The sequence below is a fragment of the Tachypleus tridentatus genome, chromosome 1 (assembly GCF_004210375.1).
Source record: "Tachypleus tridentatus isolate NWPU-2018 chromosome 1, ASM421037v1, whole genome shotgun sequence".
Classification (NCBI taxonomy): Eukaryota; Metazoa; Arthropoda; class Merostomata; order Xiphosura; family Limulidae; genus Tachypleus; species Tachypleus tridentatus.
The window spans coordinates 42802715-42821357 of record NC_134825.1 but is presented as its reverse complement, the minus strand read 5'-3'; the positions used below and the strand labels follow the sequence as shown (position 1 = coordinate 42821357).

At 33.4% G+C, this 18643-nt stretch overlaps 1 protein-coding gene across 6 annotated transcripts in view; it reads left to right on the top strand.

The window, feature by feature from the left end:
• Positions 1-14553: 14553 nt before the first annotated feature.
• LOC143247067 (ubiquitin carboxyl-terminal hydrolase 47-like) overlaps positions 14554-18643 on the top strand; it is a 142273-nt gene continuing 138183 nt past the window's right edge. For 5 of the 6 annotated variants that reach the window (XR_013026352.1, XM_076494498.1, XM_076494473.1 and 2 more), the window contains exon 1: positions 14554-15047. Coding sequence is in view for 5 of the 6 variants with exons in the window: in XM_076494498.1 (XP_076350613.1) it covers positions 14997-15047 (51 nt within the window). In the remaining variant the exon portion in view is untranslated. Of the gene's footprint in view, positions 15048-17453; positions 17481-18643 lie in introns of those variants that run through there. The other variant, XM_076494481.1, reaches the window with a different exon arrangement.

Below are 18643 nucleotides of genomic sequence, written 5' to 3'. Positions count from 1 at the left end.
TTCGTCTAATGCTTTGTTTGTGATGTGGCGGTGTTATTAACAAATGAAAAAAAAAACTGCTAAAGAAAAGATTATAATGATAATACAATATTAATTGCACAATAATATTGATAAACTAAATAAACTAAATTAACTTGTTAAAGAAGGGAACACTTCAAGCCAACATGTGTTCTTTAAGCCTAGGAATAATGGCTCAAAGCTATCCAAGAATTATTCTGTTGGAGATCTTTGAGAACCACGGAAGACCCATAGATTTCAACTCATAGGCCAAGAGTCATTGGTCAAAATTAAATAAGAAAGGTTTTTAATCTTCAAAAGTCTGTCTGTTTAACTGAATGTTATATAAATACGATAAAATGTTCTCACGTTAGTCTGATTGTAAGTTCTCAGATAATCATGTTTAATAACGAAAACTGGTTTACACCAATCTGTAAAACTACTATTTCAAACTCAAAATATTAAAAGCCTAGGAGTTCCGTTTTAAATTTAGGAAATGTGATTGTATTTGTTCTTGATTTAAAATATTGAACATGGAATGTTTTTAATTTTAATAATTAATTCACTAAATATAATAATAGTTACTTCTATTTTATTACTATTATTAAATTTTTGGCATACCTGCAAAAATCTTCACATAACTTATCATTAGCTATTACTGACACAACTTTCATCATAGTAATAATGTATGGCCCTCTAATGATTTCATATACATTTGGTGGCCAGGGGTTGTTAAGCATGTCTTGACAGAAGAATCTTTCTCGTCGAAAGTTTGGTTTCAGCAGGTTCAACAAGTGTATAAATGTTTCACGCCAGCCGTCACTGCTGTCGATAACGGTAGCATCTATATATGTTGAAGAAAGAACATTTTTGTAGTTCCGTAGAGCTAGATATACTCCAACTATGTCAGTTCCAGGACCTCCACCAATAGAGCATAAGTTTAATGTGGATCTTTTCAAAGTATCCAAATTTATACAGTTTCTGATTATGTCGTTAAAGGTGTCTACCATTAGTTCTGTATGGGTCGTGGCATACATGTATAAATAAGTTAAACGATTCCAAATATCGCTGAAATTTGGCGTTGCTGTTCCAGCTTCGATAGATATTTTTTGGTAGGCTTCACTAATTTCCATTATGCCATTAGATATTAATAAGCTCAAACTTGAAAGGTTGTACAAAGATAACAAACCCAGTCGTTCAATATGAACATCTATAACCTTTGGATACAGTTGTGACCAGTCAATTTGGTCTAGATTATTCAACCAGTGGTTTTGGTCAATGATATAAGATGAATTATTCATGGTTAAGCTCTGTAAAATAAATAGCTAGCTATAGCACAGATACGTCTTAGACTTTTAGGAAAGCAACTGTACAGAAAAAACTCGCTCGTGCTTCGGGTTTAAAATAAAACCAGAAATGCTGTGATAAGATATTACTGGAGTGCAGCACATATTCTTCAATATGTAAAGGAAGTGCGCAAAGATTAGACTTTTAACATGCGCAGACAGGTGTTTCCTGTGAAGAAAAACACATGGCATTTAAGATATACATATATTATTACAGTTTCTAAAACATAGTATTTTAGCAGAGCTTTGAAAGTTATAAATTGACACTACAAAATACAATAGCAATTACGTATAATTTTACTTCATTTAACATGTATTATAAGGAGCAATAATAATTATTATGCATTATAGATATTTTTTTTCTCCGAATAAGGACATGTTTGTTTTATTTTTGAATTTCACGCAAAGATACAAGAGGTCTGTCTGTGCTAGCCGTCCCTAATTTAGCAGTGTAAGACTAGAGGGAAGGCAGCTAGTCATCACCACCCACCGTCAACTCTTGGGCTACTCTTTTACCAACGAATAGAAGGATTGACTGTAACATTATAACGACTCCAGGGCTGAAAGGACGAACATGTTTGGTGCGAAGGGGATTCGAACCCGGAATAAGGACATAAACAGTTTAATTCTCTTTCAGTTTCCTTATTATTATAAATCACCACGCACTAGTTACTTTGTATCACTGAATTATCTAAATGCCTTAACACAACTTGCGAGTCGAGCAACCTAACCACCTGGCTATGCCTGGTCTGGATTGTTTAAAGTTCCATGTTTTGATGTTGATTTTTATATTTTTCCGGAAGCAATTTATAACTCATCTAACCAAATCTCATTGCATTTATATCTATTAAAAGTAGTTGTTTATGGTCTGACTGTCTTGAAGCCCGCTGTCTTCTAAATTATTGGGGTCTTCCTGCTTGAAAATGTAATTCTGAATGTAAATTATATTTGAAATAGCTTTTTTATATAAGAGTAAATACATATGCGGCTTATAATCAACACGTTTTTTTAACTATTATAGTCAGGCAAAACCAACTTCTATCACCAGAAGCATCCCCAGTGGTTCAGTGGTAAGTCTGAAGATTTACTACGCTAAAAGATGGTAGGCAGAACATAGATAACCAATCAAGTAGCTTTGCGCTTAACAAAATCCAAGCAAATATATGCCAAGAGTAAATTTACTCATTTTGTTGAAAATCAAAGCCCAGAGTTGATGTTGTTTATTGTTTCTCCTCCATGTTAGGTCTGTTTCTGATTCCTGTTTGGATCACTCATAATTGAAGGTAGGAAAACGTGGCACGTACTCGAGCAAGGTTTTCTGTGTAAAACTTGTTCTTGGACATAAATGGCTCAGTATAACTTAGTGTATCTTTGTCAGTTAACTCTACTCAGAATAACAGTAAATAATTACCGATGCTCAAGCATCTAATAGTAATACAACTTCTCATCGTGAAGTTGAAAATTTATGTAATTATTCCAACTGTAACGACAGTACTTGGCACCTGTCCCTTGCTGGAATAATATATATATAGTATGTTTACAACGCCTTCTATTGTACTAATATATATATAATAAAGAAAAATACGATATGTAGAATGGGAGTTATATTTATTTCTTACTTAGCACTATAATTTACATTAAAATATAGAAAAATATGTTTTACCATTAAACATACCATTCTTTTCTATTTTGAGATCTTCTAAAAATCTATTGAATATTTACAATAATACACAAGATTAATTAACAGTTTTAACTTCTATTATCTTCATGGAAACAAGAATATACTGAATATTTTTATTTGTAAAGCGCTCTTCTTAAAGAAGTTCTGTAGGTAATAACGAAACTGTGAGCATCATTAATATGAGTCATGACATGGTGAATTTGTAACCGACAATTTTATAATACGTATGTTTGATGACGCCAATCATAAAAATATGATTATTATAATAACAGTTCAAATAATGTTAACGTCTACATACACACTGCTTATTTATTATTCTGAAGCTAGACGTAATGTTTCTTTAAGTTTGATATTTTAAAACACACATACACATATAAATATAAATTATATGTTCTCTTCAAGTCCCCACCTCAGGACCCGCAGTGGAAAGTTTGCGGAATTATAACACTATAAACCAGGTTTCGATATCCGTAGTGAGAAGAGTATATATATAGCCCATAGTATAGATCTGTGGTTATTTTCCAACAAAAAAAATCGATATTTAACTTCAGTAAAATTAATGTTTATAATATATTCCATTTTAAATAGGCTAGATGGTTAGTGTGCTCGAAGCGTAATCTGACGGTCGCGGGTTCGAATCCCCGTCACACCAAACATACTCCCCATTTCAGCCGTGGGGGCATTATAAAGTTATGGTCAATTACACCATTTGGTGGGAAACGAGTAGCCCAAGAGTTGGCGGTGGGTGATGATTACTAACTGCCTTCCTTCTAATCTTACACTGCTAAATTAGGGACGGCTATTGCAGATAGCCCTCGTGTAGCTTTGCGTGAAATTAAAAAACAAACAAACAAACATTCCTAACTTTTTGAAACATGTGTCGTTAGCTACTCAGCAGGAAGATCTTCTGCCCAGCGACAGTTTTATACTTTAAATCAATAGAAAAGTAGGATACTGTACATGACTGGTAAAAGTCGCAGGACGTACCTCAAGTTTTTGTTACTGGTAAATATATCTTCACTGCTTGTGAGTGGTCCTTAGGTAAACAGTCATGTTTTAGAGTACTTTAGTTATCGGGCCTGTCCTGTGTCTAAGGGATGCCGCCTGTAAGTTCCATAATCATTGCGTAATATGCCAGTTATACCGACATGTAAGGGTTACATTGTTATATAATAGGTACCAAAGGGAGACGAAGAGGATGACTTCATAGTTCAAAGAAGTGGCACCAGAGGATAGGGCGTTTCAAGGTAAAATACCATAGTATCACAGAGTGACACCAGGGATGTATTACCAGAACGGGGGATATCAGGACAACAGATTTATTATAACAAAGTCTTAAAATGAATACTTCATTTCATAATGCATAACGTTATTTGTATAATTATCAGTAATGAAAAGGTTTCACAGACGAATAGTGTTACTTGGCGGATTGTGTTAGTAAGGCTAGATTTAGGTAAGGCGGATGTTGATAAAATAACTACATAGTTCAATAGGATGGTGTGTCTATTTGTGTTTTCTTATAGCGAAACCACGTCGGGCTATCTGCTGTGTTCACCGAGAGGAATCGAACCCTTGATTTTAGCATTGTAAACCTGTCGACCTACCGCTGTCCCAGCGAGGGACCAATAGCGGTATGAGATCATCTTAGGGTGCATAAACTTGTGATTACGTCTATATTTAATTATATGGCTTAAAAACTGTAATTAAAGACACAATTTTAACGAGACAATTATTATAACACAGTTTGTTACATATATCAGTTTCATCACACATACTTTGTCACCTAATATTTGAATAGGTCAACTATTATAGCTTAGTCCCATTTTTTATATATAGATATTTCTATAAAGCTTCATTATTTTATTAGTTCTGTAGTTTCCAGTTCTTTAATTGATATGTACACACGTTTCATTTTTATAAATATTGGATAAAACAGTTTGTATAGCTCATTGTGTTTTGTAAATGACTACTTAGTATACATTTAACGTATTGATTATATATAATTATAGTTTCGCTTCTATATCTAATACTTTTTGACATTTTCTGATATTTTATATGTTAAACACTTCAATACAGTGGGAGGAATTCAAACAAATAGTGGATCCCAACCACTAGAATAACCGAACATTTTTTTCTAGAAGGACGGAATTGTGTAATTCATTTTTCTGTGTTAATAATATCCTCCTATTTTATTACATAGCGATTTGATTACAATGATATTAATATGATATCCGATAAGGGTTTTTTTTTATTATTAGATTCAGAATGGCAGAATTTATGCTCAAAGATTTCTCATTTTAATACTTATTTAAATACTATAGTTCATAATGAAAAGAAATTGAACAATCAATTATTAATACGGTGTGTTGAGCAAGTATATTCTATTCTACAAGTACTGAAGAAAAAACAGTGTTATGCATGTGAAATTGTCGATCTTAATCAAGCTCGCTATTCATGTAACATATTAAATCATAATGAATATATTTGGTAACATTTAAGATCTGCACTGACAAGAATGGATAAATCTATTGTTCAGTCTATATTTAAACAAAGAGTATTTGTTTGTTTTGTTTTGAATTTCGCCAAAGCTACACGAGGGCCAACCTTTTAGCTAATCTTTTACCAACGGATAGTGGGATTGACCGTCACATCATAATACCGCCACGGCTGAGAGGGCGAGCATGTTTGGTGTGACGGAGATTCGAACCCGCGAGCCTCAAATTACGAGTCGAGTGCCTTAACCTTTGTTCATATTTTCATAGTTAATATATTAAATTTATAGCAGTAATATTTGTCTACAGCTTTAGAATTAAAGCATTCAGTTTATAGCAACAGTGTTTTGTATGAATGGAGCTTCAGAAGTATAGTATCATATTACAGTAGCAACGTTTTTCACCAGAAAGAAAAAACACATTAGATAAGAGAAGGTCTGCAATTCTAATTGTATTAATAAAGTTTTATTAGCTTATCATGAAGTATATACTGCATAAATTAGTTAATACTATATATTTATATAGAAGTAATATTGCCCAAGTTATTTCAGATGGTTCAACGAAAGAGTGTAGACTGTAGAAGGTACTTTTATACGATGCATTGTCAGGGGGTTTATTAATGTGTTGTTGATCACAAATTGTACACCTGGGCAATCTGCAATTCGCGGATATGCGTTTTCAGCTGGGGGTAGTTATCATTTTACGATCAATCCCACTGTTCTTTGATAAAAGAGAAGCCCAAGCGTTGGCAGTGGGTGATGATGTTCAGCTGTTTATTATTTAGTCTTCATTGCTAAATTAGGGAAGGCTAGTGCATATAGCCCTCGTTTAACTTTGCATGAAATTCAAAACAAGCCAAACCAACAGAACTTACACAACAGAAAGAGAGAAAAAAAAACTAAAGTGGCACAGCGGTATGCTTATGGATTCACGACGCTAGAAACCGGGTTTTGATACCCGTGGTGGGCAGAGCATAAATAGCCCATTGTGTAACTTTGTGCGACATAATGTTGTTGTGTAATAATTAAGTTTTAACTTCATTAGCTGTGTTTCAATATTTTATTTTGTAGAATAACTCTTTAAGATTTATCAGTGCTTCAGGTAGTGATACAAGAAAGACATTATTATTACAAAACTTGCGCCTAGCTGGCTTGTTAATGATTTTTTCTAGTTTTTGAATTTTGCACAAAGCTACTAGAGGGCTATCTGCGCTAGCTGTCCTTAATTTAGCAGTGTAAGACTAGAGAGAAGGCGGCTAATCATCACCATCCACCGCCAACTCTTGGGTTACTCTTTTACCAAAGAATAGTGGGATTGACCGTAACTGGCCCGATAAAGTGGGGGTCTAAATTTACATATCTGCAACCTCATAGACTCAGTGACCTCCAACTATACTAATAATTAAAGTAAACAGCCTCATGTAACTACTGGTTTGTGTTCGAACAAAGTGTACCCAAATCTCACAAAATCTCTAACAACAGGGATTTCCGATGGTTTTATTGTCTTACAATTTTTTACCTGTTTTGCACTAATTCCTGTATGCTGATTTCGATAATGATATCATTTTCATTGAAATCGGGTCACATTTTTTTGTGCTTAAAATGTTAACCAATCGCGACGTGAGAGTCTTATCGATCGTTCTAAAACCCAAATATAACAAATATAACAATACAAAATGTTCCTTGTAGTAAATTATATAATAATAAGTTAGAGTTTGTATATTCTCGATTTATAAAACATCCTTACGTAACAGAAAAAAAATAGATTATTTTCGAAACCTGCGTAGCTAAATTATAGAAAATCAGTTATTAGAACCAAAACAATTTTTATGAAGTTTAAAATTCGCTGGCCTGTGCAATGATTAGAGCAACAGAAAACCTAAACTTCAATAAGAGAGAGCAGAAACGAGCCAGAACACTGGATACAAGAATTGCTATAAAGTGGTACAGTATAGCACAAAAAATCTAGCTCAGATAACATTTGAAAATTTCTTGATAAAAACAATATCCAAGATATCCGACTCTGAACCGACATAAACAATGGAATCAGAGTTGCGCATACTGATAAGGACAAAGATACTGCTTCACCCCCTTCAGTGTCTTAGCAGTATGTCTACGGACTTACCACACTAGAAACTAGATTTCGAATACTCGTGGTGGGAATAACACAGATAGCCCATTACGTGGCTTTATGTTTAATAACAACTAAACAAAAAGACTACACTGAAAAGAGAAAACCATATTCTTATTTAAAAAAAAATACAATATTAACTAATTAAACGTTTCATTGAACCATACGTTTAAAGACGTCTGCGTGGATTCATGATGACGAGAAATATATCAATACACAACCCCAGCAACAACTTTGCAACCCTTATAGAATTCACTACCACAAAAACTAATTTTATTTTCAATGACCGAAACTTCCTACAGATGAATGGTTTAAGTATGGACAATCCTGTGTCATCAATTCTAACCAACATTTTTATGACACAGATTGAATCTCAAGCGATCAATTCAACCTAACGCCCACCACTATACTGGTACAGGTATGTTGATAATACAATTGCTTGATTCACATCTACAGAAGACACACACTTAGGTTTTTCAACCACGTTAGCTCCATACACCCCAACATTAAGGTCATTTATGAACACGAGAAAGCTAACCAAATAGTATTTCTCAACCTCAAGATCACAAGAACCGATACACAATTCAAAATAAAAATCCACATAAAAAAATCACCCACACATTCCCTTGAACTCAACATATTAAACAGAACAAAAACTCAACATATTAAGAAACCAGTTGAACATAGCTACAAAGTTATGCTCACCTTATAAAGTTAATGATGAACTCAACGAAATAAAACAACACTTCATCAACATCAAGAAATTTCCTCCAAAAACCGTTGAAAAAATTATACACATACCTATATCGACAACACGGTTAATAAAAAACAATAATAAATTCCAAGAAACAACAAACTAAATATAAAGCTTTACACTGTTGCATACCGTATTCCCGATATCAGCGAAAAAATAACCAACATTTGGAATAAAGCTTATAACAAAACATAACATTCCAGTAAGCACTAAATTTATTCAAAAACCAGATACATTACCATGTAAAAACTACACTGACAAGCATGACACCAATACTGTTTATAAATTAAAACAATTCAACAACTGTCACGATTTTTATATTGGAGAAACAAACAGAAAAATGGAAACCTGATCCAAAGAACAAAAAGAAAAAAACACCTTCGCACATACTAAGCAGGAAAACAAATACAAACAATCGTGAAATCAAAGAAACTCTACTTATACAACAACTCAAATCAAAGTTGAACCAGTACAAAGGAACACCTTTATAGCTATACTAATTAATAACCTAACATCTAACTGCAAAGTTCCTTTCAACCCTGTACCCGTTAACATTCTACTCCATAATAAATGCGCCAGGCAACGGTCAGTTGCGAGAATTGTTTGTTATTTGAAAGATGTCCTAAGAAGGCCTAAACGTTGTTCTGTATTTTATTTTAATTAAAGTTTTAATACCCATTCCAGACGTCTTGAGAATATATTTGCAGGGATTGCCATAATAGTTTATTTTGAAACACAAATTGAAAGGAAAATACACAAAATCGAAAAAAAACCGACAAACCTATAACAATAAGTACCACAATGGTCACATCTTGGCTATAGCTAACAGCACAATGAGTGTACCGAAAGCAACTTATCAAAAGATGTATTGTGTATAACGTAGCAAAAACAAATATCACAAGCAAACTTACTGAAGGATTTAGATTTCAAATTCTTCACATAGAGGGCAGCAGCTCCCGAATAGGAGTTGTTCAAGATCTAAAAACGAATCAGAAACTGAAGGGATTCATTTAGTTCATGTTCATTTTGTTTTATAAAAAGGAAACTTAACATTTAAAAGTTTCAACAGTAAACCAACTAAGACAAAAAAGACATATTCAGTTTTTAAATAAAGTATTATGATTTGACGCTAAAAGTGTGATCAAGTGATTTCTAGCTTCTGAAATGAGCGCAATATAAACATACTAGAAAATCAACTTAATTAAACATAAGATTAGAGGATCTAATTGAAATATCAGAAAAAGCTGAAATAATCTTTGAAGAAAAATTAAGGAAAGCTTATTTATAGACACGAGAGAAAAGCGAATTCATTAAAATAATAACAACGAAAGCTTGACCTAGAGATTAGGGCCCTCAACATACAATCTACAGGTCACGGGTTCGTATCCTCCTCACCGAAAATGCTCGTCATTTCAGCTGTGGAGACGTTATAATGTCACGATCAGCTCCGCTATTTGTTTGTAAAAGAGCAGTCCAAAAGCTAAATTACGGATGGTTTGCACAGGTATCCCTCGAGTAGCTTTGCGCGAAATTATAAAAACAAAACCAATCAACATTGAATACGTGTTAAAGCTAGGAAACAGATAATAATGAAGACAAATAAATAACAAATGTAAGCTAAATACTATTTAAAAGGAATAAATGAAACATAAACCTTATGAATATGAACAAATGTGTGGTATAAATAATGCTAGGGAAATGTGGATATATATATATATAAATTACCAACAAGTTTGTTTGTTTGTTTTTGAATTTCGCACAAAGCTACTCGAGGGCTATCTGTGCTAGCCGTCCCTAATTTAGCAGTGTAAGACTAGAGTGAAGGCAGCTAGTCATCACCACCGACCGCCAACTCTTGGGCTACTCTTTCACCAATGAATAGTGGGATTGACCGTCACATTATAACACCCCTACGGCTGAAAGGGCGAGCATGTTTGGCGCGACGGGGATGCGAACCTGCGCCCCTCAGATTACGAGTCGCACACCTAAACACACTTGGCTATGCCGGGCCATCACAAATAAAATTATACTTTGTCTCAACACGACATCAAAGGGACGGACAATAACCGTCGCAAAATTATATTAAAATAGATAAACAGCCGTGAATTCCGTCGAGTTAAGGTTGATAATGCAGTAACACACACTACAAATTGAAATTACACTGTGTTTTGTTACGATTTCCCGCGATGGAACGTAAACATTGGTTGGATACAAGTAATAAAAGGCATGGTGAAACAACTTATACAGAGCTCTTACTGAGAAGAATAGGCTGGAAGACCATCAAATGTTCTGATTATGAGCACTGAAAGGATAAAGCATCATTCAACGAGGTTGTCCTTATAGGCTTAGATGATAATAGCCCATAAATGACACATGTTTTTTGAAAAAAGTTTTTTAATTCTCTAAGAAAAATAGTTCAGCCCTTATTTGCAATACACCTCTTGGTAACTAATTAGTTACAATCAGTCCATACCCACATAAAACATACAAAATCTAGATTAAAAATACACAATTAGTATAATTCAAAAATAAGGTCATTTAATTCATAATTTCTTAGTAAATTAAGACGAATCTTTTTTAGGAGTAAAAATTAAATCTTACAGTACAAAAATGTAACACTTTAGAGTTCTGGTCCGACATTTGAAGTTTTCGCTTGTTGTGCTTTGTGAGCTTAGCTGTTTTGGTATTATCACAGAAACATATCTGCAAAGGCAACCAAAGCAAAAATAATCTGTATCTTATGAGAAAAATAGGATTGCAACTATAAATATTCTTGTAGTGGGCCAATTATTATGGGTAATGACGCATTTTGGTCCCAAAATCGTATTTCCTTCATATTGTATATGCATAATATCATAACTTTGTGCGTTATTTTCCATTGACTTGAATAACTGTGTAACATAACACTCTTACTAAAATCCTATAACTCTGTTATTTTTTATAAAAGCTTGTTATCCAAATTATCTATATCTTACCAAGACTCACTTATTTCCATAACATCAAAATTCTACTTTCCTACAGCTGCTGTAAAGTCATATTTCTCTTTATAATACTTTTTAACATAACAATAGAATAGCAGCATTGATTTTTTGACATATTTTATTAATTATTTGTGAAAATAATTTTACGTCCAGTCTTTGCAACTATTACAAATCAGTTTTTTTTTTCTGCCTGTAATGTCTTTACACATTTTAATATTTATATACTGAAGTAAATGTTTGTAGTTCTACATTATAAATAACACTTAAACGTATCGGACAATACAAGGTTAACTAAAAGAATATTATTTGTACATAATAACTCAAAAAGCACGAAAGTTGAAACAGATCCAAGCACTTTATGAAAAGCAATGGCTGAATCAACTCTATCTCGAAATAACTATAACTTTCAGTTAATTCTGGTCTTGAAGCAACTATTCTGTATTTATAATTCAGTTTCGAAAACTTGTTATTTCGTTCTAGCAAACAAACAAAGTACAACATTAAAAATAAACTTACACAGTTTAACTTTCTGGCCATTTCTTCACTTTAGATGCTCATCCTGGGTAGGTTGTTAAATGAATATATTGGCGTTTCTACCTTTCATGATACTTTGAAAGTAATATCAAAAATAAATTCAAATTGCTCCACAACTTGAGGTTTTGCTGATAGGACCTTCCCTGCAATTACCCAGTTGGCTGTTCTCTCACAAACGCACTTTCAAACATAATAGCGGTACATAACTCCTGGCTTGGATCGGATATCCTTCTGGTGTTTGTATATTCCCTCATTGATTCTTTTTAGCACAGAAATGGCTGCTGCTAGCACCCAATTAACTCTATATTTGGTATTTAATTATGGCAGGGATTGTACAGCCATATCATGTTGTCTCAGTGAAATCCAGTTTTATAAGTATACTGACATCACAAGAACCTTTTTTTTAACCACTAGCTGATTTCAGTCCGGTCAGTAAAAATTGTCTTACTTTCTCTAATGTCTTCTTAACATCCAAGTGTCCAACTGTTAGAAGGTTGTGCAGAGACAGAATGCTTCAGAATATAGAGACTGGGGAAGAACTAACTATAGCCAGCGGATTCGCTAAGTACTGGCAGACGGGACTATGCTCTGATTATATTTGATAGTGCTTGAATCGTCACTTCGTGTCTTGAAAAATCAGAACAGAAAACCATGATCGATATCATTCTAAAACATTCGAAATTTCTGCACCTTTAGAACTGAAATTTGAAGCGTTTAAGTACTAGCGACACCTATGACTGCTGTTATTTCTGTCCAATAACATCTTACTATTTTCGACATAAGAAGCCTTCTTGTAAGCATAAGGAATTCCAATGTACACAGTTATGTTTCTTTTTAATTGAGTGACTGCTTGTCATGAGGGTCGTTCTGTACTATTCTTGAACGATTGAATAATTGGTTTCAAACTCTTATCTCTTCCTGAAGCAGTTTTCAGTTGAATATTAGACCACGTAAGTTCCTCACAATCACTAGTAAATGCCACATATTGAAGTACACCTTCCTCCCATTGGCACAGAGGCATGTCTGCGGACACGTGTGGTGGATAGAGCACAGGTAGCTTTGTGCTTATTTACAAACAAACAAACAGACGTATAGAGCATACTATGTTGTGTTAGGTTGGTAACCTTTTTTACCCTGCGCTTCCCTCCTCTCACAGTGTTTATCTCTCCATTAAAGTAATGCGCTCTCTAGCTAACACGTAAATCAAAACAATAAGAAAATTATATAGTTAACAACAATATTTACTTCAACCTAGAATTCAGTCTTGTATAGAGTTTTACCTAACGAAAGTATCCCTGACAAAATTCACTTATGGTTTTATTCTTTATATACCTATATCATACTCCAGTACTTATCAAGTAGATCCCCTGACCTACCTTTCCATAAGTCAAAGTTCCGATGTGCATAACAAAAATTGCATAACTCCCAGCAACCTTTACCACATCACTTTCTTCATTGGTTACGCCCATCACTCCTCCCTCTGGATAGTCTAATGTTATTTATTTCTTCCCATATGTTTCTTTGACCATTCTATCCACAAACTGTTCTGTTCTACATTTTCCCATAGCCCAATAGGTATATAAAATGGGTAATACTGAAACATTTGCTTTTCTTGTAGTCGTCCAAGTGAAAAAGGTTTCAGTAATTTAAAAAAAAAAAAATTCTATGATTAATATTAAAATAAGATTGTTTGATTTTGAATTTCGTGCAAAGCTACTCGAGGGTTATCTGCACTAACCATGCCCAATTTAGTAGTGTAAGACTAGAGGGATGACAACTATTCATCATCACCCAACTCTTGGGATACTCTTTTACCAACGAATACTGGGATTGATCGTAACTTATACCGCCTTCACAGCTGAAAGGGTGAGCATGTTTGGTGTAACGTGGATTCGAACCCGCGACATTCAGATTACGAATTGAGTGCCTTAACCACTCGGCCCGTCTTAAAATAAGAGGATAATTCTCACAAAATGTTTGTAACACAGTGTATAAAATGATTTGTTTTGTTTTGAATTTGGCGCAAAGCTACACGAGGGCTATCTGCGCTAGCCGTCCCTAATTCAGAAGTGTAAGAGTCAAGGGAAGGCAGCTAGTCATCACCACCCACCGCCAACTCTTGGGCTACTCTTTTACCAACTAATAGTTGGATTAAACGCACATTATAGCATTCCCATGGCTGAAAGGGCGATCATGTTTGGTGTGACGGGGATTCGAACCCGCGACCCTCAGATTACGAGTTGAGCATATGAAATATAATGCAATAATTTAACTGTTAAACCAATATTTCCTTTGAATGCTTTTTTATATGCTTATACATTAAAGTTGTTCAGTTTGGGCACTTTTCTGAAACAGTTATTAATGTCACAAATTTGTACATTTTCCTGAATTTCATTTTAACAATACGACCTCTCAAATATAAATATTAACATTAGTGAGTCAAATTATGTATATATATATTTATATGTGTGTGTTAATATATCACATATTTATTTCCATAAGTGAAAACTAACTCGGTGGGTTGTGAGTGGTTTTGATCTCAGATTGCAACATAATTATTATGTAATTATTTTGGCCAATGAGCATGAACGTAACAAAAAGAGAGTTGCGTTTTGTATGCGTGTGTGTAGGTTAAATTATAGCGTATTTCATGACATGAAATAACACATTTGTATCGTGTGATAACTAAGCCTTGCGATAAGTTATTTAGTTTTCGACTTTGTTAATGAGTAATGAGACAATAAAATGTTTATTAAGATAGAAATATTTAATACGAGTTACATAGCATTATATACAACGTGACTGTTGAATAGGGGTATTTTTTTAACGATCTTGCTTAACTGGGCTGAAAAGTTAACAAATGAGGCCCAAGTTCACTTCTTAACTTTAAGACTAACGTGAGCGAAGAAACATGACCTGTTTTTTGGCATAAGTTAACCCTTTCTTAAGCCTAACCACCACATAAATTTTCTTAGACTTTGTGTGTCATTCTACGTGGTTTGGTTGCTGTAACTTAAAGATTTATATGTATTTTTTCTAATTTGTTAAATTTGTGTTCTTAAAGTGACTTGTTCTTCAGTCATGGTGCCCGGTGAAAATGCTAATAGCAATACACAGATTGTACCAGTTGAGGTAAGTGCCAAGTTAACTAATATTATGAGAACGTTACCAAATACCGTCATAGTCGTAGTGATTACCGGTATCGCCGAAACGATTACATGTTATTGATATTAATAGTAACTACCAGTATTAGTATTGCTATGCGTTGTTATTATTAATACTAATAGCATTGCACTAGTGTAGTGAGTTTAGTGTGTTGTAGTGCAAGTTATTGTTACTACAATTAGTGTTAGCATTACTTGTAATAATAATTGACATTATAAATAAATTTAAGTTTGTTTTATACTTGGTGCACAATACCATAAATAATTAAATGCATAACTTGCAAAGATCTGCTAATCTGTAGAAATAGACACTGATAAACGATTTACTTTGAAGTTAAATGCCATAGTTTAACAGATTTTCATCATAAAGTTTCAATCAAGGCAGTGCACCATGACTGGACTAAATATTTGCTTCTCAAGAACATCAAATACCCTAATGATGAGTGTATACATTGAAGTCATGTAGACCTTTGGCTTTATCTTTAAGTATTGATTTTCAAAGAAGGAATGTTATTGAGGGACAGTATGAGCTATGATTGTAATTGAAAATTGCAATCATACATTTTATTTATGTTGAAGTTTATGGTATTCTTATCACTCACTGAAATTCTCATAATTTTGCCTTTCATTTACTGTGAAATATGACAGTTTATTATTTATTTACTTTATTGAATGCTTGCTGTATGTAGAAGTTATTTTTGGCTTTTATTATGTAGTCTGCATTACCAGACATTTCTTGAGACTAAATGACACTTGGAGCACATATCCCAAAATAACATCAAGCAAGACCTGAGAGCTATTGTACTTTGCAAAGTTATTTAGATAAAATTAAGTATATCACAAAATAAAGTCAACATGTATACTAAAAGGGAAATGGTGCTTTAAAAGTCTGATTTTTTTTTTTAGGTGTAACTTGTAGCATGCTAATAAAATGTTTAGGTGAGAAAATCACATTGGTGGGGGTTGGGTAAAAGCTTGCTAATTGGATAAATAGGCCTATGATAAAAAGTAATCAATTAACCTGAATAATTTTGAAGGAATTGAAAATAATGTTACTTGATTATAGTTACAAGAGGTGTGCCTCATGGCTGTGTGCAGGGTTCTCTGCTGTGTGATTTATATTAACGATATTGACTCTAGAATGATCAACAAAACTTTGAAATGAAATTTGCATGTGACATTATGACTTTTGGGGTGACTAACTGTATCAAAGATGCAATGGACTTACAGGGAGATTTAGATTAGTTGTGGCAGATGATGTTTAACTGTCTGAAATGTAAGGTGATGCACATAATTCAAATTGTTTTTACAATTTAAATGGGATTACATTAAATACTTTGGTTTAAGGAGAAGATCTTGTCATTGTGGTTGAAAAATTGCACAAGTCATCTAAACAGTGTTTTATAGCTGGCAATTGAGTTCATAGAATTTTGGGTAGCATCTATAGAAACGTTAAATACAAGACCAAGGATATTATTGTTTCACTATATAGATCACTTGTGAGGCCTCATTTAGAGTACTGTGTACAGTTTTTGACACCCTTCCTCAAGAAGGACATTGAACTGAAGAGCTACTAGGATGACACCTGGGATGGTGGGATTGTCTCACGAGGAGACTAAAATTTTTAAGTTTGTTCTTTGTAGAGAAAAAGGGATCAGAGAAGATTTGAGGTGTTTAAGGCTTTGTAAATTCAAATTTTGGCAGTTTAGGAGCCATTACTTTTCAAATGGTGGTGGCAGGCTTTTGATATTAGCCACCTTTGAGGGTGGTGGAGGCAGAAAATTTAACTGAGTTCAAGGTAAAATTGAATGAATATATTAGTAAAGGGTGGTTATAGTTGGAAGCTGTAAGAGACATCCTTGATAGGGTAATAAGCTATTTTTTGTCCCTTTAAAATTTCATGACATTCGTAAAATTAATGCTTCCATAAACCAAAATGTTTATTATGTATATATATTTATTTTGTGTTATTCTGAAGAGCTTGTATTGTTTTATATGTTCATAAAGCATGTTTACAACAGTGTTAGTCTTAAAGTATTGTATCTATAACTACACAGCCAATCAGATATTGCATTAGTGAAGGGAAGTAAATAATTGTAGGTCACTCTATTATGGAAACCCTTAGTCAGTCAAAATAAAAAAAACATGCTACTTTGGATATTATTTAACATTTCACTGTAGCTGAGATGTATATTTCCTAGCACTCCTGCCCTTTCACACTATGACTGAAATTGATGTTCCTATTGTAATACAGAATTACTGTGTATGATGTGTGGAATAAAATGAGCTGGAAAGTATTCCACCTAATGTTGATATATGGTTTTCATCAGTGTTCTTCAATCAGGTGTTATTAACCTACAAGATTCCTAAGCAAAATTTACAAGCCATCATGGCTAGAGTGGTGAGTAGTAACCATAATTACTGTATTTATTTGCTTGATGTGTTTGAATTGGATAGCTTAGAAGATATTTAAACACCACTTGAGTTACTTTTGTTATGTGCTGATGAAGGGTAAATGAGACAAAAGGATACCAGTTCTCCATCTTGTGATGATAGTGAAGACATTTAAGTTGCAGCATGAGGTGGTGAGAGCATTGGGAAATATATATCCCATCCACAGTGAATGGGAAACTATCCTAAATTAAAAATGATAAAAATTAGTATAAGGTCAATGTATTTTGTAAAGTAAAATGTTTAATAATTAATTCAAACTATAAAAAATGTAGTTAAGAAATGAATTAAGAAGAAACAAATATACTGAAACTATCTGCAATTTTCCATGATTTTAAACTACCAACTGTGGGAAAGGCAACCTGTTGACAACATCCACTCCCAACTTTTGGGCTTTATCTTTTGGTATTAAGAAATGAGCAACAAATAAAATACATTTTTTTATTTACAGCAAATCTACTAAGGATATCTTGTATCTTTAATTTTGAACTGCTGATTATAGGGAAAGCAACTCTGGGACTACTATTTACCAGGGAACAGTGAGATTGATCATTACATTATAATGTTTGCATAGCTAAAAAGGCAAACTCTTTCTATGACAGGTTTCAATCCCACAATCTGCAGATTGCTAGTTTAACACACTTGTCACCAGGCTAAACCAATTTAGGGTTTTCCTTTAGATAGTATTAGTATGTTATAAACACTCCTAAACCTTTTCTTGCATACCACTGTACTGTTTTATTTTTATAACGTGATGTGATATTTTTTAGTTGTATAACACTGTGACCAAATGTTCAGTAATTTTCACATGAGAGAAGAGTGACTTTCATTATAATAATTGAGCATGTTAATCATCGAGCCGTAAGTAACCTAAATAAAAGGTAAAATAGTTAAAGTAACTTAAGTCCTATAATAAAAAATCTTAACTTTTATAGCATTAACTGGCTGAAAAATAATAATGATTCTACTTGTATCCAATACTAAATAAGTACTTTATTACTTGTAGAGTTTGTAAGATGTATTACCCAGCAAAAAGGTACTGATGGTTTGTGCCCAAATTTTATATCTGCACCATTATTTGTTTTCACTGAAACTAAGATGTACTTTGAATGG